General features: G+C 40.9%; 1 protein-coding gene across 2 annotated transcripts in view; it reads right to left on the reverse strand.

Annotated features, from left to right (window-relative positions):
* grik4 (glutamate receptor, ionotropic, kainate 4) overlaps nucleotides 1-19,707 on the reverse strand; it is a 510,448-nt gene that overhangs the window by 35,043 nt on the left and 455,698 nt on the right. For both annotated transcript variants that reach the window (XM_072692120.1, XM_072692119.1), the window contains exon 14: nucleotides 8,298-8,501. In XM_072692120.1, coding sequence (XP_072548221.1) covers nucleotides 8,298-8,501 — 204 coding nt within the window. The remainder of the gene's footprint in view (nucleotides 1-8,297; nucleotides 8,502-19,707) is intronic.

Genomic DNA, 19,707 nt, shown 5'->3' on the forward strand with positions numbered 1-19,707 from the left:
ATGCTAATGCTAAATCATTATTTTGAGATGCTAATGCTAAATCATTATTTTGAGATGCTAATGCTAAGTCACTATTTTGAGATCCTATTCTCATTATTTTGAGATGCTATATGCTTGTGGCTTGATTAAAATATGATTTTTTTATTGTGTGGTGGGAATAGACTTCAATACAAAAAAGCTGCCTATCCATAGAAAAAGACTGAAAACGGAGTTCTCAAACATTTATACCCTCATGTGTTAGTGACCTAATTTACTGCTTTCAGGTGTGGACGGCGCCTAAAAGACTTGGTGAAATACAGAGTGTAATATTATTAAAATGGTATATAATACAATCACTGTACAGTCCACCGGATAGGCTAAATGAGGCGCAGCTGTGATATCAAATTCAAACTAATAATAACAGGTGTTACAGTGGAGGTTATTCTTAAGGCATAAAAAATATGTAATGTGAATGATATAAATAATGTAAATAATATATACATAATTTATGTATGGAAATATAGATTTAATGGGATAATAAAAAATATAGATTTAAATACTGTTAAATATAGATTTCATGGGATATATATAACTTATTTTAAATTCTAATTTAAATATTACAATTTTTTTTTAGATATGATAAGACTGGTCCATCATTCCTCAGGCTTCCCCACCATTTTTTTTTTACATAACTGATTTCAAGACACCATGATGGAGGGCTAAAGACACCACCCTAGCTGGCTATAACCACCTGTATTACAACACCAACTGAGCACTGCAGAGTGTTTGGACTGAAGCAGAGAGAGGAAGAGAGAGAGAGGGGTGTGTGTTTGGGGCGAAGGGCAGGTTGTCATGACAAATCACTTGACACAGTATCCAGGGCTGGCGGGCATGTTGCGCTGGCTGGGTCCAACTAATCAAACCGCACTGAAAAGTGCATCTGTGAGGGATTTTCCATTCCCGGGGGAGCGGCCGCAAGTCTCCACTGCAGGTATAAGCGGATTGTGGAGCTTGTAAATGAAAAGCAGCATCTGCACTACAGATAGCACTCATTGTTTCAGTCTCCCAGCACCTGGATTGGATAGGAGAAGGAAGAAGGTCCTCATCGATTTGGAGAGGTGCTCATTTCAGGAGAAGCAGGCTGTGGTATGACCGGGAGCAGATTGGTATCTAGCAGTACTTAGAAGGATTGGGCTAGAGATGCACACAAAGGCCCAGAAATCCATCTCAACCAGACCTCCTAAAGGCCTTTACACACCGAAAATGATTTATTTGGACGTCAACAGCTTGATCTGAACATCTGTATAAAGCTGATGATCGTGTCTACACAGGATATAATGACCAAAATATGAAGAAATGCCTTATCTGGCACCTAATTTGATTTAGTCTAAATTTCGCAGGCAACATGAAGGCGCACAACAAATCACTGTTGTCTCTGCCATTGCCATGGCAACATTGCTAGTCGCTGCTGTAGTCTAGTCGCTCCCTGCAGGTTGTCTTCTGCTTCGTCAGGTGTGGGGCTAGCATCTGCAGAGGCAACTCAAACTGGGTTATGGACATTTCAAATGTATGTGCAGGAGCTCATTATAAAGTTCCAGCTCCTAAATGAGAAAGTCTTCACGCTCTCTTTCGCTTCTCCAAAACGGTACGTACTCAATGCCGGTGTTTGCACATCTTCAGATTCTGATGGATTTGTACTTAGCTGAGTATTTTCAATTATCAAACGTATTAATTACTTATACTTCTAAGTATATTTGTAAGGAAAGGGATCCACATTGTACTCCTTGTTCTTAGATTTGAATCACTGGAAGATCATTTCATCCAGTTCCTCCGTAATTCAATCAATGAGGGGTAAACAAAGTCCTCCAGAGTGGTTTTATGTGAAATTTGTTCATTGTAGGGAAACTTAAAGCCTCTGATTTCTCCACCAGGGGAGCCAGGAACCAGGAACCAGCAACCCTAAAGTCAACAACACATGCCTTCTGCCTTTAGTATGGAATGCTGATGATGGTTAAACAGCAAGAAATCCAATCAGTTACTTTGGGATCTCTCATTTTGAAAACATTTTTTAAACGTTATCTCAAAACTATCATGAAATATATCTCAGGCAGTGTGTTTTTAAGAATTTCTTGTAATAACCTTCTGTGATGACACTGTCAGGGTCCGTTTACATCTGCCATTAATGTGTTATGTACTAATACTATACTACCTGGATCTACTTTCACTGGATCCTGTTTACACTTGTCATTAAAAAGGCATCCCCAGCCTGACCAGATGAGATCCAATGCGTTTCTGATCACAGAAAACACATTTCGTTTACAGTTTATTTATTAAATGTGGACGAGATTCGTCTCGGACCACCTCCAAATGTGTTCTGAGTGGTCCGATCGTAATCCGATCACAATGTGCCTTGGGGGTGTTTTATACACCTGGCTTTTAATGAGGGCAAATGGAATCTGAGTGTGAGCCGATCACCAAAACCACACATTAATGGCATTAATCGCTTCGGACATCCTCCACTCCTGTCACCACGACTGTACACAACTCTGTCTCAGTTTCTCTAGCAGATTCATTATAGCATTTCACACCAAACCACTCCGAATGACTTTTTATTAAAATGATGATCATAAGCAGTCTTACAGCCTTTAGTTTCTATGCTGATAGATGCTGGATGTAGTATGAAGTTCAACCAACCGCACCGGTTCCATTAGTACTTCTGTGAGCCTCTACATTTGTACTTCTACTAAGCCCTGCACAGCATGCCGAAGTTCCAGAAACATCCTGCTGACAATCGTTCCTGAGCATTTCGCACTTTCATGTCTGTTATTCTTGTCACATTTTATGTGTACAAGCCTCAAGTGGGGACAGTGGCCTTCTTTCTGCTCTCAAGTCTGCAATGACTCGTGCTTAGCCTGCACTGTCATGCTGCCCATTAAGTCATTAGCCCACTATATCGAGTCCGGTCTCGCTCCGGCCACACTTAAGAGGTAGAGAAAGAGAGAGAGAAAATAAACTCTTTCTGTACACACACACACACACACACACACACACACACACACACACACACACACACACACACACTTCTCAGTCCCTGAGGGCCTTGATATGTCTTGTCCAGAATAACTTCACTGCAGCAAAAAAAAAAAAAAAGAAAGCTGACCTTAAAGTCTCCTAGTCTTTTAACTGAGGTAACTCTGGCCTGAAGGCATCGCTCTGGCTGATTAACGCTGTATGTCAGACGGGAGTTCATAGGGAGGAAGGCGCAGGAGAGTAAATGAGAAAGGAAAAGGAAACAACAACAACAACAACAACAACAACAACAGCAAGAAAAATGCTATTCCTGCACTTGGGTAAATGTAATAAGAAAGAATAACTCCAGTAAAATATTCATCCTCCTGTTGTATATTAATGTTGATTAATGGACTACGCCACTGTTCAAAGTGGAGGAAATTACGTGACGGAGAGTGTGCTTTTAAATAATGCAGCGCAATACTCTTTCTTCACCTCTCTACGCTTTTACAACTTTGACTCAATCATGGGTTGATGCCCAAAAAGAAAGAAGAGGAAGAAGAAGCAAAAAAAAAAAATCAAAGTCCGCTCTATCACTGTTGAATAATGCATGGACTTAAGTTCCCAATGTGGCATTTCAGATTCCCTCTGAGGCGCGTTCTCCGGCTCCACGGCTGCCGCAGAAATCCCAGAGCAGCCAAAAAAGAAAGCAGGCTAAGCTAGGGGGCTACAGCAGAGAGCCCTCTGTATCCGTGAGGGGAACAAAAGATTCAACCCAATTTAACGGTACCGTCTTACATCCTAGGACGGTTACGGGGTGCTTGTCATTGCCCCGATCAGAAATGTACATCAACTGATCCAGCTGGCAGAAAAGGCGTGGCAGCCAAATCAGACAGTGCAGAGCAGAGGTCATCACCTTTTCCCTTTGGCCCCCTGTCATTTTAGTGCGGCTGTGGGCGTCATCAAGGTCACTGGCGTGGAGCGCACTTCGTGGGAACAAATTGAGACAATAATAAGAGCAGGCACTCCTTTCTTTATTTGCTTAATGGCTTTGCCCTCCATTAGCCTGCTGAATTAAGACGGATAACTTCTCAAAGCTTGTTCCGCAGCTGCCAAACACGGGCGGGAAGTACAGAAAAACTCCACTTTGCGACCCCCGTCCCCAGAACACGCCAGAACGAGCACAGTGTCCTTTCATTCATAAACAAATCCTGTTAAGATTATCTGGCGCCCCCGCAGAGAAGTGGAATAAATCACCACCCCGTCACAACTGTTTTTAAATAAATAAGATGGAGGCTGAAAAGGGCAACGGCTTGTTCGCTGAATGGAATTTACAGCATATGAAGTTTCTACCCCATCAAGTGCGGGTGTTTGTGGGTGTCAGGACAGGATTAATACCCTTCATGCTCAACTGAGCCTCTTTAAGCACATCTGTGTGTGTATCTGTTAAGGGCTGGGAGGGCTAATTGAAATTCGTTAGGACGAGCGACCTGTGTCCGAGAGAGAAGAGTAAACACGCCTATCGCTTGCTTCATCGGATCGTGCCGTGAGGGCGGTTAGCAGCCTTTAATTGTGGCAACCTTGCAGGCTGAATTTGCCAGTCTGTTGTGAGCAATGGAACAGCTGAGAGGCAGAAAGGGCTGAAAGTAGGGATGGGGATGGTATAGTGCACTTGGTCTGACTATTCATGACATACGTAAATTACTTACTAACCTTATAGACTTTTCCCCAACAGCGGCCCGAACCTGTTGATGTGGCCATACACAGCTCCAATGTCAACAGTAAATTTGCTGATGACACAACAATGGTTGGCCTTACCTCAGATTATAGAGAATAGGTTAGCATCCTGACACACTGATGCCAGGAAAACAACCTTTCTCCAAACGCCAGCAAGACCAAGGAGCTGGTAGTGGACTTCAGGAACTGGACTGGACTTCTATCAATGGAGATACTGTAGAGAGGGTCAGAAGCTGCAAGTTCCTTGGTGATCACATCACAGACCAACTAACATGAACAGAACAGACCACAGAAGGCACAGCAACACCTCTTCTGCCTCAGGTGGCTGAGATGGTTTGGTTTGAGTCCTCACATCCTCAGGACGTTCTGTGCCTGCACTATAGACAGCATTTTGACAGGTTGTATCACCACCTGGTATGGAAACTCTTGAGCAGAAAACCCAGCAGAGCATTGTGCAGATAGCCCGGCACATAACTGAGGTTCAGCTCCCAAGTCTTCTGGAATTATGAACCAGCCGCTGTTTGAGGAAGACTAGGAGGTTTATTAACCTGCCTGCCACTGCCTGTTTTCACAGCTGCCGAGCAGCAGGAGGTACAGACGCATGAAGACCAGAACCAGACGGTTCCAAAAGAGCTTTTTCCCTCAGGCCATCAGGCTGCTGAACAGTGAGTAGCGCAGTGTTTTAGTCCATAGCCCATTAAGCATTATCTCACGTGTATCAACACACATTTGAAAAGCTCCTCTCTGTCTAGTGCCTGTCTGTATGTACATAGCAATATGTAACATCTGTGTATTTTCATGGCTTACATATTAATAGCTTGTATATTTGGGACAGTGTATGTATAGCAGTGCCTTTTATGTATTTAAAACAAAGGGATAAATACATATTTGGGCATGTAGTTAATGCTGGATGTGGCCTATGTATATATTGCCCAGCATATGGCACAGTTTCTGTCGTTGTCAATGCTATGTCATGGCTCTGCCCTGCAGAACAGTGTCCATCACATGGCTCCACCCCCTCAGAACATCTCTGTCACATAGCTCCGCCCTCAGGAACTGTCCGTTACAACACTGCCAATCCGCTGCAAGCTTCGCCTCTAACCTGGCAGTGATCAAGAGACTCAATACATGCATTAGGAGATGCTATGTGGACTTGGGACAGCCGAATATCTTAAAATGCATTACACACTATACTGCTGTTCCGGTTGCAGAATGACCACATAGTGCCCTCCAGTCCTCGGTAGTCCATACTACCAAGTACGCTAGTCTGGAGTTTCACTTGGCTGGTTGTTGGTATTGTAGTTGTGAGTCATCTGCATTCTCCTGCAACACCTGGCTATCTTGATTTAGATTGTAATAGTGAGTATCATCTCAGATCATCTGCACTTGCAACCTACCTCCTGCTCATTACTGACATTACACTACCTGTATTTTCCCCCAAAAATGCTCATAGCAGTGCACAATCACTAGCCACTTTATTTCAAACGACTACCTCATAAGTCCACCTTGCTATTTACAGTTAGAGACTGTGGACCATCTGTTCTCTAGTCCCAGGGTCAATTCCAGTCCTCAAAAGTCTACATCTAGCACAGTTTGGTGATACCCTGGCTCTGACACTTCTTCTAAGCCTGATAAGAGGCTGCTGAGTTGACTCAAGCCGTGCCACAGTGCCACACCCCAGGACTGGAAGCATTGATCCTTGCTTTATCCCATCATCAATGGACAGTTTCTGACCACAGAACCACTCTTGTCGTCGCCCAATTCTAACCAAGCACAGAGTCGAAACTGTTACTCGCGCAATTAAGATTGCAATGTGCAGCAATCATGTCTAATTAACCAGTACGGCACAGACTGCTATTAGACTGTTATCAGTTTCACTGTTATTAGACAGCATCAGTCAATATGTGATTACACAATCAGAACCACACTGTGCAAGAGTTATTATGCCTGCTATAATAGTAATGAATGGACTGTTAATTAACTGTACGAGTGTAATATGTAACACAATCGGAACAAAATTTGCAATGATCATGATTACTATGCTAATAATGAGCAGGCTGTTGTTAAACTGTCAACAGTCTCTATAAGTATGAACTGCTGCTTCCATATAAGACAGTTTAGTTTATGACCGTCTTTATAATAATGTTTTCAAGCACCTCCTGTATCGATCCAATGCCTGTCCAGAGTGGCGTACTTTTGTGTTTACAAAATGCGTTACACTAAGAGATCAGTGAGAAAGCAATGTTATATTGTACTGCTATTAATGTCAACGTTTAATTGAATTGAACTGACTGGGGGTGCGCCAATCCCATACTCAGGATTATTAGTGGTCTGAAACTGGCCAAATTCATTGGATCGGATATCGAAAGAAAAAACAGTATAATCCGACCCACTAAACTGTAAATGCATGGTTTATGCTGGTATTCTAGGCTTCATAACTCGTAACTTAACTTACAGACAAGATACACATAATATAACACACAGCAATACTTATCCTGTCTAACTACACTTTTATAGTCTCAAACAACTCCAACTGCAGGCGTCAGGTAAATATATGACCATCTAATGGATACTGAATAGTTCTTAGTGGATATTGAATATTTCTTAGTAGGTATTGAATAATTCATAGTGAATACTGAATAGTTCAAAGTGGATACTGAATAGTTCTTAGTAGGTACTGTATAATTCATAGTGGGTACTGAATGATTTATAGTGGGTACTGAATGATTTATAGTGGATACTGAATAGTTCATAGTGGATACTGAATATTTGTAGTGAATAGTAAAGGATTCATAGAGGATACTGAATAGTTGTTAGTGGATACTGAATAGTTGTTAGTGGATAGTGCATAATTCATAGTGGATACTGAATAGTTCATAGAGGATACCGAATAGTTGTTAGTGGATAGTGCATAATTCATAGTGGATACTGAATAATTCATAGTGGATACTGAATAGTTCATAGTGGATACTGAATAGTTCAAAGTGGATACTGAATAGTTCTTGGTGGATACTGAATAGTTCATAGTGGATACTGAATAATTCTTGGTGGATACTGAATAGTTCATAGTGGATACTGCATAATTCATAGTGAATACTGCATAATTCATAGTGGATACTGAATAGTTCATAGTGGATACTGCATAATTCATAGTGAATACTGCATGATTCATAGTGGATACTGAATAGTTCATAGTGGATACTGAATAGTTCTCAGTGGACACTTAATCATTTATAGTGGATACTGAAAAGTTCTTAGTGGATATGGAATAGTCCATAGTAGGCACTAAATAGTTCACAGTGGATACTGAATAGTTTTAGTGGGTACTGAATAATTAATACTGAATAATTCATAGTGGGTACTGGATTGGTCTTAGTTGATACTAAATAGTCCTTAGTGGGTACTGAATATTCTTAGTGAATACTGAATAATTAATGCTGAACAGTTTATAGTGAATACTAAAAAATAGGTTTTGAAGCTCAAATGACTGGTACACTTGTAGGTAGATTTTGCTGCAAACAGCTGACAATGACTGACAAAATAGCTGACCTACACTGGTCAGAGGCACTTACCCTGGCGATGAGTTCTCCCACCATTCCCGTCCAGGTTCCATTGGCTCCGGACACTCCATACACGCCGTCGCTCACCAGCTTGATGCGGTACTTGAACTTCAGGATGTCGGCCAGCTCCTTCAGCATGTCCACGCAGAAGCCCTCATAGCGGTCATTCCCTTCCAGCTCTTGGTAGTTGGATTTCAGCATCACATAGGGATTCTCCTGTGAAGACAGACACAGTGTGAAGACAGACCCAGCCATCATCCCATCCCTACTCTGCTGGCACCTTGTCCAGTCGAGAGGAGCTCTTAATGACTGATGCAGTCTCTCCAAAAGTTTGTTTCCAATTTATGATTTGTTTGCTCACACAGGTGAGAGGGGGTTTGATTTAGGATAAAAGTGCACAGATTTATGAAAGAACCCAAAATCAAAAGGGAGAAGTGGGCAATAATTCATTGTGCCGCCGCTCCACAAACATGTGGTGAGCTCTGTTTTATAGCGACGCGCCTTAATAAAGGAGTGTATCGAGTTTGCATGCGGGGGTGGTTAAAGTCATTTACGGGGAACACTACATAAATCGTAGAACCTTGTCACCTTGGAGATAAACAGGCTTTGCTGAGTGAAGCCAGCCATGTAAAAGCTTCTGAAAATGACTTTTTTTCCTGCGTTCTAATGCTCTTTCAGAAAGTGAAGGGAGAAACGGTGTCTGATACGCTCTCGTAAGGCACACACGTAAATGGCTCTGTTGTACTCGCAGCTTGCTTGGCGGAAACCAGCTGTAGAGAGATTTTCGTTTTCCCCTGTAAACCTGAGCCGTTCAACTTAGATGCACCGAGTGCCAATTTAAAAGAGCCAAGGAAACGTTTTGGCCCTTCCCATCACCATGGCAACACTCTTGCGCCCTGTCTGCCAGCTCCTGCATCCTTGACATTTGATTTGCCCCATGGCTATTCTCCAACTAGTCCATGTCCGGTGCACCTCCCTTTCTCTTCCCTCCATAGGCTAAGGGGTGCTTACTTAAGTGCTTGCACATCAAATACGCCTCCAGGAGGAACCACTTTACAATAAGAAAATCTTTACAAAGGGTTTCTAAATGGTTACGTCGAACTTTGTCTTCTCCATCAGACCTTATAATGTGAATTTACTATTTTAATGGAGGCCTAATGCATATCTGATCAAAAAGACTAGTTAAGTTATAACAAGCAAGATATGTAACCAGCAAGACTTCAGATACAACAGTATTGATAAAAGTAGGCTCACCAAACCTATGATTTTTCTGTCTGTAATTAGTCCAGGGTGTAATTGAACTACCCCATAATTTACATAGTCTGTGATTAGTCCAGTCTGCGATTTATCTACCTTATGATTTACATAGTCTGTGATTAGTCCGATCTGGGATTGATCTAGCCCATTACTTATGTAGTCTGTGATTAGTCCAGTCTGCGGTTTATCTACTCTATAATTTACATAGTCTGTGATTAGCCCAGTCTGCAATTGATCTAGCCCATAACTTACATAGTCTGTAAGTAGTCCAGTCTGGGATTGATCTAGCCCATAATTTACATAGACTGTAATTAGTCCAGTCTGTGATTGATCTAGCCCATAATTTACATAGTCTATAATTAGTCCAGTCTGGGATTGATCTAGCCCAAACCTTACATAGTCTGTGATTAGTCCGGTCTGGGATTGGTCTATCCCAAACCTTACATAGTCTGTAATTAGTCCAGTCTGTTATTAATCTAGCCCAAACCTTACATAGTCTGTAATTAGTCCAGTCTGTTATTGATCTAGCCCAAACCTTACATAGTCTGTGATTAGTCCAGTCTGGGATTGATCTAGCCTATAATTTACACAGTCTGTTATTTTCCCAGTGTGCAATTAACCTAACCTGCAATGTACCCAGTATGATTTGCCCGATCTGCTATTAGCCACTTATTTGACCAGTCTGCAATTTGTCCAGTCTGCCCAACTTGCGATTTATTTATTCTTTAATAGCCAGTTGGCTATTTACACAGTCTGCAGCATGACCATTCTGTGATTCCCCTAGCCTGCAGTTTGTCTAGTCTGCAGTTTGAACTGTTGATAATTTGCTCAGTCTATATATTCCACAGACTGTGATTTCCATATTTTTGAGAAATATGAGCCTGCATTGTATCCAGTCTGCAATTGACCGACTTTGTAATTTGCCATGTCTTTGCTTTAACAGTCCAGTGTGAGATTTGCCCGATTTACACTTTACCTGACATGTGATTTCCCAAGTCATTGTCTGCAATTTGCCCAGTCTGAGACTGACCTAATCTGTGATTTTCTAAGTCTACAATTTGCCCATGTGTAATCAGCAAGACGGATATAACAGTACAGACGAATGTCGACTCGCTATTTTGGCAAGTAACAGTGGCAACTTGCCAGTTCTATTAAGTCTATGACTGCCCTAGCCTGCAATTTGTCTACAAATTTCTTAGTCTGTGAGTGACCTTGTCTGCAGTTTATCCAATTTGCATTTGATGTACCTCAGTCTTTGATTTAACCAGTTAGTGATTTGCCTAGCATGCAATGGCATAGTCTGTCATTGCCCAATCTGCGATTTGCCTAGTATGTGATTTGCCTGGTTTATACTTTGTCTCATCTGTGATTATCCTAGTCAGTGATTTCCCCAGTCTGCAATTTGCCCAGTCTGTGATTGACCTAGCCTGCTGATTGCCCAGTCTGTGCAGTTTCCCCTTTTTAATTTGATCAGTCTGTGTGCTGTTGCAAGCATTCAACAGTATCTAACATGTCTAAAAGACCAAGGGGAATGTCCATGTCCGGTGCACCTCCCTTTCTCTTCCCTCCATAGGCTAAGGGGTGCTTACTTAAGTGCTTGCACATCAAATACGCCTCCAGGAGGAACCACTTTACAATAAGAAAATCTTTACAAAGGGTTTCTAAATGGTTACGTCGAACTTTGTCTTCTCCATCAGACCTTATAATGTGAATTTACTATTTTAATGGAGGCCTAATGCATATCTGATCAAAAAGACTAGTTAAGTTATAACAAGCAAGATATGTAACCAGCAAGACTTCAGATACAACAGTATTGATAAAAGTAGGCTCACCAAACCTATGATTTTTCTGTCTGTAATTAGTCCAGGGTGTAATTGAACTACCCCATAATTTACATAGTCTGTGATTAGTCCAGTCTGCGATTTATCTACCTTATGATTTACATAGTCTGTGATTAGTCCGATCTGGGATTGATCTAGCCCATTACTTATGTAGTCTGTGATTAGTCCAGTCTGCGGTTTATCTACTCTATAATTTACATAGTCTGTGATTAGCCCAGTCTGCAATTGATCTAGCCCATAACTTACATAGTCTGTAAGTAGTCCAGTCTGGGATTGATCTAGCCCATAATTTACATAGACTGTAATTAGTCCAGTCTGTGATTGATCTAGCCCATAATTTACATAGTCTATAATTAGTCCAGTCTGGGATTGATCTAGCCCAAACCTTACATAGTCTGTGATTAGTCCGGTCTGGGATTGGTCTATCCCAAACCTTACATAGTCTGTAATTAGTCCAGTCTGTTATTAATCTAGCCCAAACCTTACATAGTCTGTAATTAGTCCAGTCTGTTATTGATCTAGCCCAAACCTTACATAGTCTGTGATTAGTCCAGTCTGGGATTGATCTAGCCTATAATTTACACAGTCTATTATTTTCCCAGTGTGCAATTAACCTAACCTGCAATGTACCCAGTATGATTTGCCCGATCTGCTATTAGCCACTTATTTGACCAGTCTGCAATTTGTCCAGTCTGCCCAACTTGCGATTTATTTATTCTTTAATAGCCAGTTGGCTATTTACACAGTCTGCAGCATGACCATTCTGTGATTCCCCTAGCCTGCAGTTTGTCTAGTCTGCAGTTTGAACTGTTGATAATTTGCTCAGTCTATATATTCCACAGACTGTGATTTCCATATTTTTGAGAAATATGAGCCTGCATTGTATCCAGTCTGCAATTGACCGACTTTGTAATTTGCCATGTCTTTGCTTTAACAGTCCAGTGTGAGATTTGCCCGATTTACACTTTACCTGACATGTGATTTCCCAAGTCATTGTCTGCAATTTGCCCAGTCTGAGACTGACCTAATCTGTGATTTTCTAAGTCTACAATTTGCCCATGTGTAATCAGCAAGACGGATATAACAGTACAGACGAATGTCGACTCGCTATTTTGGCAAGTAACAGTGGCAATTTGCCAGTTCTATTAAGTCTATGACTGCCCTAGCCTGCAATTTGTCTACAAATTTCTTAGTCTGTGAGTGACCTTGTCTGCAGTTTATCCAATTTGCATTTGATGTACCTCAGTCTTTGATTTAACCAGTTAGTGATTTGCCTAGCATGCAATGGCATAGTCTGTCATTGCCCAATCTGCGATTTGCCTAGTATGTGATTTGCCTGGTTTATACTTTGTCTCATCTGTGATTATCCTAGTCAGTGATTTCCCCAGTCTGCAATTTGCCCAGTCTGTGATTGACCTAGCCTGCTGATTGCCCAGTCTGTGCAGTTTCCCCTTTTTAATTTGATCAGTCTGTGTGCTGTTGCAAGCATTCAACAGTATCTAACATGTCTAAAAGACCAAGGGGAAACTCTAAGAGGACAGGAACACATGGAGCAGTTCTATTAAGTCTATGACTGTGAGTAAGTCTTAGTCTGTGAGTGACCTTGTCTGCAGTTTATCCAATTTGCGATTGATGTAGCTCAGTCTTTGATTTACCCAGTTAGTGATTTGCCTAGCATGCAATAGCATAGTCTGTCATTGCCCAATCTGCGATTTGACTAGTATGTGATTTGCCTGGTTTATAATTTGTCTCATCTGTGACTTCCCTCATGGCAAGGACCACTTTAAGATCTTTGTGGTCCCAGGAACTACAGGTTTTGGTATGTGCACTTGCCACAGGTTCGGGCGAGAGCACAAATAAGCACAATCAGTGTGAAAAGAGACGTCATCATTAAATGACAGTGGCAAAAGGTGAGCCTGGTCTGCACTTAATCATGTTGTGCTTGCACCACAATGTCAACAAGCAATGAATCAGGATGTAGTGTGAGCAGTACTGCGGTTATGAAATTCTGGCGGTACTTCGGTTGGCTTGCGGATATGAAAGCGACTTGCTGGATTTCTATATCCAGATGGTATTTGCTAGGTCATGATGAACAGCTGTTGTGAGACACCTTAGACCTGGTCAGGTGAACTACAGAAATCTCACAAAGAGGAAAAAATAGCTTGAGAGCAGAGTACAGAGTGCTCGATAAATGCAAATCCTTCCATTTTGTTCATTAACTCATTAAGTCGGCCGCGCGTTACCTTTTGGCTCCACACTGACACGGCTGCTGTGCTTCCGCTGTTCCACGCAAGCGGCACAATATAAATGCAAATTTTCGCCGCTTCCATTCTGCTGGAAGCACTCGAGCGTGGCGGCCGCAGTCTTCCTCCAAAACCGGCCTTATTAAAAAGCAGCATTTCATGGACTGGTTGCACATTAAGTAGCGGGTCGGGGCGGGGGTGGGAAGCAAGGGAAAGACGCTAATAAACAAAGCTTCTGGATTCAATTAATAGGCTTGCGCGTTCCGAGAGAGGAGTGGGCAGCCCTAGCTCATTAAGCGCTAACCATAATGCCTGACTAGAACCCTCAGCTGATTGATGCGAGGGAAAGGCGGGGCAGACTATCACATATTTACATGTAATGATCGTAATAACCCATTATTAGCAGAGAGTGTGGAGAGGCGGGAGAAAGGGCTTGAGGATGAGGGTCAGCAGCAGTGGACAAACAGGATCAGGCCTGGCATGGGGCCATCAATTTGAGGAGTAGAGCTCTGGCGTCAATCAGCGGAGTGGAGAGGCCATCAGGCCAAGCAATCCTCTCTGCTAAGCACGAGTGCTTCCATAAAAGCTGTGGGTCACACCAGAGAGGGAAACTTTTCAGATTAATAGCACAGACAGGAAGATTAAAGGCACTTTGAGTGTCAAGTCTGCCAAAGCTAACATCCCTCACTGCGTAGGGATCTGAGGCTGATTTGATTCTATTTGTTTTCCTGGAAAGCTGTCAGCTGATGAAATCAATTTTACAAATGCAGCATGATGGCGCAGTCCGGTTAGGTGTGTAAGAATGGAAAGAAGCGGATGAACAAATGGAAAGGAATCTTTGTTCACATCAAATGACAAAGTGGAAAGGGAAATGGGATTTCTGAGGTAAAGTTAGTTCTGCATTTTCTGAGCTTCTCTGAAGCACAAAACAGGCTGAAGTGCTCCAGCTGGCTGTGATTGTGTTTAGGGTATGTAATGTTTGCTGAATTTCCACCAATTTCAACCGCCTGGAGAGGTGGAAGCTCTGCAGATAACTTCTGTTGTGCTTATTGGAGTTTCCCAAAAGTGATCAATCTTATAAATTACGAATCAACTAATGAAGGATGTGACATGAATTAATATGTATATTTCACTAACATTTACCTGACATAAATTTGACAGATTTCATACAGATTTATTATTATCCCTCCAGTTTCACGCGGATCTCTTCCACAGAGAATTTAATTGCTGAACTGCGAGCAATCTAAGAAGCACTTTGTGTTTAACAAGTATGCTGGGTAACTTGTTCATTTGTGAGTAAGTTCACGTAGTACTTTCTCCCCCTGCTTCACAAAGCTTTTGGGAAACTCACCCATTGATCATTTGGCAAAACTTATTTACACAATGTTCTCCTTACCTCCAACTAAGGAACCATTGGAGGTTCTTCAATTTGAAACTGTGGAAGAACTTCTTAATGTGCTTTGATGAAGCTTCAAGAAAAGGTTGTTAGAGGTAAACATGTCCTTGAAGATTCATCAAAGCACCTTAAGAAGTTCTTCCACAGTTTTAAATTGAAGAACCTCCAATGGTTTCTTAGTTGGGGGATTCCCCTACAGTTTCAAACTGAAGAACCTGCAAAGGTTCCTCAAGGATCTTATCAATTTCGTAGTGTAGTTCATCAGCCAAGATGTCTGCTATCTCAGGTTTGCTTCTTTATTTTTATGATTCATCTTATTTTTATTCTTCTTTTTATGTTATTATTCTTATTAATCAAATGTATTGAATTAAGTTTATTTGTCCCTGAGTGGCAATTTCTACTGGGAATATAAATATGTTGCATGCACAAATTACTACACATTCACCTCAAATCACATCAAGTTGGTAAGTAATCTCAAATGTACTTGCTTATGTGGTTTCTTCCAAGGTCTAATTTTGAAGTTTGTGTGGTTTTATCTACCAAAACCATAATTAATTTGAATACCTCTCTTTGTCACCTGGAATTAAACAGGCAGGTGTTCTTTGTTTTGTTTTGAACAGAATTAACCAGTTTTTAATATATTTAAGGTATTAGCTATGAAATAACATCGTTCTCCCAGGTGTTAAATCAGCCAAAGTCAGTCAAGCTGACTAAAATAGCTCATACTGCATTTTGCTTAATTGGATTTACAGCTGGTATCCCTGTTCTACCTGGCTGCCAAAGATTCTGGCATCTTAATTATTTTCATTCTACCATTTAATCAACACATAGACAATATCACTAGAGCATCTTTGTAACATTGCTAAGTTTAAAAATGCCTTATACCTGCATGACGTAGAAACAAGGGCTAGAATATTGCAACACACTGCTGTCAGGATCAGAATGCTTCAGCCGGGGTCCATTTCCTAATATGAATCATCCCGATTACTTAGATCACAAGGTGCTGGCTTCTTACTAGTTTTCAGAATTCAGAAGGCTTTTTTCTTTCTTTTAACCTTCCAGATAATATTTGGGAATCTTCAAGTCTAGGCTTAAACTCATTTGTTTGGTTTAGCTTTTTGTAAGTAATATTTCTCTTTCAAAGGTTGCAGATCCAAGGATTCATGGTCGTAGGGGGTGTAGGTTTTGGAGTGCTCCAGTGTCTGTGTTACCTCCTGGCTCTCTCCTTTTAGTTAGGCTGTTATAGTCAGAGTTGTTAGCCATGCTCTAATGATGTATAAATTCTCTCACATTCTCCATGAATCCAAACAAAACTAATTCCATATTTTATCTTTTTCTGAAGACAAGAAATTGGCCACCACTCATTTCCATAAATTAAATATTTCATGATCGCTGTTCTGACTGGGTACCACTGTACTAGGCCTCTTCCAGGATACATGTCTCCTTCTAACAAGTTTGTGTATGGGCAGAACTAAAGAGCTGGCACCACTAACAGGTGATGTGAAAAACATTGATCATCTTCATCTACAGTGGCATCTGTATTAAGCAGGAGGGAAAAGTCATTTCTTGAAGGTGATGTGTGACACTTTGACAAGAGCTAAATTGTGTTGACTAGATCTCCAAAACATCAAGAAGTTCTTCTTGGATTTATTTTTCTGGTATGCAATGGTCAGTACCCACCAAATGTTGTCCAGGAAAGGACAACCAGTGAACCTGTGACATGTGTATATTAGTGATCTTCTGCATTTCAGTGCATAAATTACATGCTGTGTTAATGACAAATAAATCTTGACTTGATTTCAGTAGTTTTTATATATATGTAAAAGCATATGTTTTGGGGACATCACAGAACTATTTAGTAATAAACCAGCAGTATAGACTGAGGAGTGAACAGTAGATATACATGGTGTTTACATACTACGTCAAATTCTTGTATTCAGGAAGGAATTGAAATTGTGGTTTTCCATGGTATAGGCCAACAACTAACAACTCAACATCATGTGAGGTAAGTGAGACATCTTGGACATGTCTAGGACATGAGGAAAGAGGAAAAGCTGCGTACATTTAATGCTTTGTCAAGACAGTTGCTCATACAAGAGATAGTTCCAGTAGAAGAATGCAGCATAAATGGAAATGATGTATTTCAAATTGGTGTTGCCTGTCAGATACTTTATCTGCTTTAAAGTATGAATTATCCATCTCTGCTGGAACATAATAACAGTGCACTCTCTGCCACTCTTCTCACAGCGCAAGCAGTAAGAGCAAGAGGGCACAGAAAAATTGGCACCACATTCTGATTTCCGGGTTTTTTTTTCATTCTACACCTGTAGAATGAGACTTTTCATGCTGGTTAGGCGTGGCAGGGGACTGGAAACACTTTATTAAACACTAAACAGGTAGTATAACCAAGGGTGCAGCAATCCACAGGATGAACCAAACCAACAAGATGAACCAAACCAAACAGGACTGGGCAAAAGAACAAACCGAGGACTGGGAGAATACTGGGCTTGAGACCAAGGGGCTTAAACATGGACAGGAAGGGAAAGGAAAACTAAACCTGGGGTGTAAAACGGGACAGGGAAAGACAAAGAAAGAAAAAGTCAAAGCAGAGCTTCAGTAGAACTAGAAACAAAAAGTGAAGCTGAGCTTCATTTCCTGGGTGGGGCAAAACAAAAGAAAGCACGAAGCAGAAATTCGGACAGGAGGGAAACTAAACATGAGGCAGGGAAGCAGGGAGATCCACTAAAGGCAGGGGAGGCACTTTCAGAAGTTTGTGCTCCAGTAGCTTTTTGAGAGGGAACGGACCACCAGACGCATCAATGAGCCCTGGGTGCCCATGACCCTGTCACTGGTTCATAGGTTGTCATTCCATGGAGCACTTTTGGTTGGTACTGTACCACTGCATACCAGGACCAACCTACTTTGATGAAGCTTCAAGAAAAGGTTGTTAGAGGTAAACATGTCCTTGAAGATTCATCAAAGCACCTTAAGAAGTTCTTCCACAGTTTTAAATTGAAGAACCTCCAATGGTTTCTTAGTTGGGGGATTCCCCTACAGTTTCAAACTGAAGAACCTGCAAAGGTTCCTCAAGGATCTTATCAATTTCGTAGTGTAGTTCATCAGCCAAGATGTCTGCTATCTCAGGTTTGCTTCTTTATTTTTATGATTCATCTTATTTTTATTCTTCTTTTTATGTTATTATTCTTATTAATCAAATGTATTGAATTAAGTTTATTTGTCCCTGAGTGGCAATTTCTACTGGGAATATAAATATGTTGCATGCACAAATTACTACACATTCACCTCAAATCACATCAAGTTGGTAAGTAATCTCAAATGTACTTGCTTATGTGGTTTCTTCCAAGGTCTAATTTTGAAGTTTGTGTGGTTTTATCTACCAAAACCATAATTAATTTGAATACCTCTCTTTGTCACCTGGAATTAAACAGGCAGGTGTTCTTTGTTTTGTTTTGAACAGAATTAACCAGTTTTTAATATATTTAAGGTATTAGCTATGAAATAACATCGTTCTCCCAGGTGTTAAATCAGCCAAAGTCAGTCAAGCTGACTAAAATAGCTCATACTGCATTTTGCTTAATTGGATTTACAGCTGGTATCCCTGTTCTACCTGGCTGCCAAAGATTCTGGCATCTTAATTATTTTCATTCTACCATTTAATCAACACATAGACAATATCACTAGAGCATCTTTGTAACATTGCTAAGTTTAAAAATGCCTTATACCTGCATGACGTAGAAACAAGGGCTAGAATATTGCAACACACTGCTGTTAGGATCAGAATGCTTCAGCCGGGGTCCATTTCCTAATATGAATCATCCCGATTACTTAGATCACAAGGTGCTGGCTTCTTACTAGTTTTCAGAATTCAGAAGGCTTTTTTCTTTCTTTTAACCTTCCAGATAATATTTGGGAATCTTCAAGTCTAGGCTTAAACTCATTTGTTTGGTTTAGCTTTTTGTAAGTAATATTTCTCTTTCAAAGGTTGCAGATCCAAGGATTCATGGTCGTAGGGGGTGTAGGTTTTGGAGTGCTCCAGTGTCTGTGTTACCTCCTGGCTCTCTCCTTTTAGTTAGGCTGTTATAGTCAGAGTTGTTAGCCATGCTCTAATGATGTATAAATTCTCTCACATTCTCCATGAATCCAAACAAAACTAATTCCATATTTTATCTTTTTCTGAAGACAAGAAATTGGCCACCACTCATTTCCATAAATTAAATATTTCATGATCGCTGTTCTGACTGGGTACCACTGTACTAGGCCTCTTCCAGGATACATGTCTCCTTCTAACAAGTTTGTGTATGGGCAGAACTAAAGAGCTGGCACCACTAACAGGTGATGTGAAAAACATTGATCATCTTCATCTACAGTGGCATCTGTATTAAGCAGGAGGGAAAAGTCATTTCTTGAAGGTGATGTGTGACACTTTGACAAGAGCTAAATTGTGTTGACTAGATCTCCAAAACATCAAGAAGTTCTTCTTGGATTTATTTTTCTGGTATGCAATGGTCAGTACCCACCAAATGTTGTCCAGGAAAGGACAACCAGTGAACCTGTGACATGTGTATATTAGTGATCTTCTGCATTTCAGTGCATAAATTACATGCTGTGTTAATGACAAATAAATCTTGACTTGATTTCAGTAGTTTTTATATATATGTAAAAGC

The sequence above is a fragment of the Salminus brasiliensis genome, chromosome 11, assembly GCF_030463535.1.
Source record: "Salminus brasiliensis chromosome 11, fSalBra1.hap2, whole genome shotgun sequence".
Taxonomy (NCBI): Eukaryota; Metazoa; Chordata; class Actinopteri; order Characiformes; family Bryconidae; genus Salminus; species Salminus brasiliensis.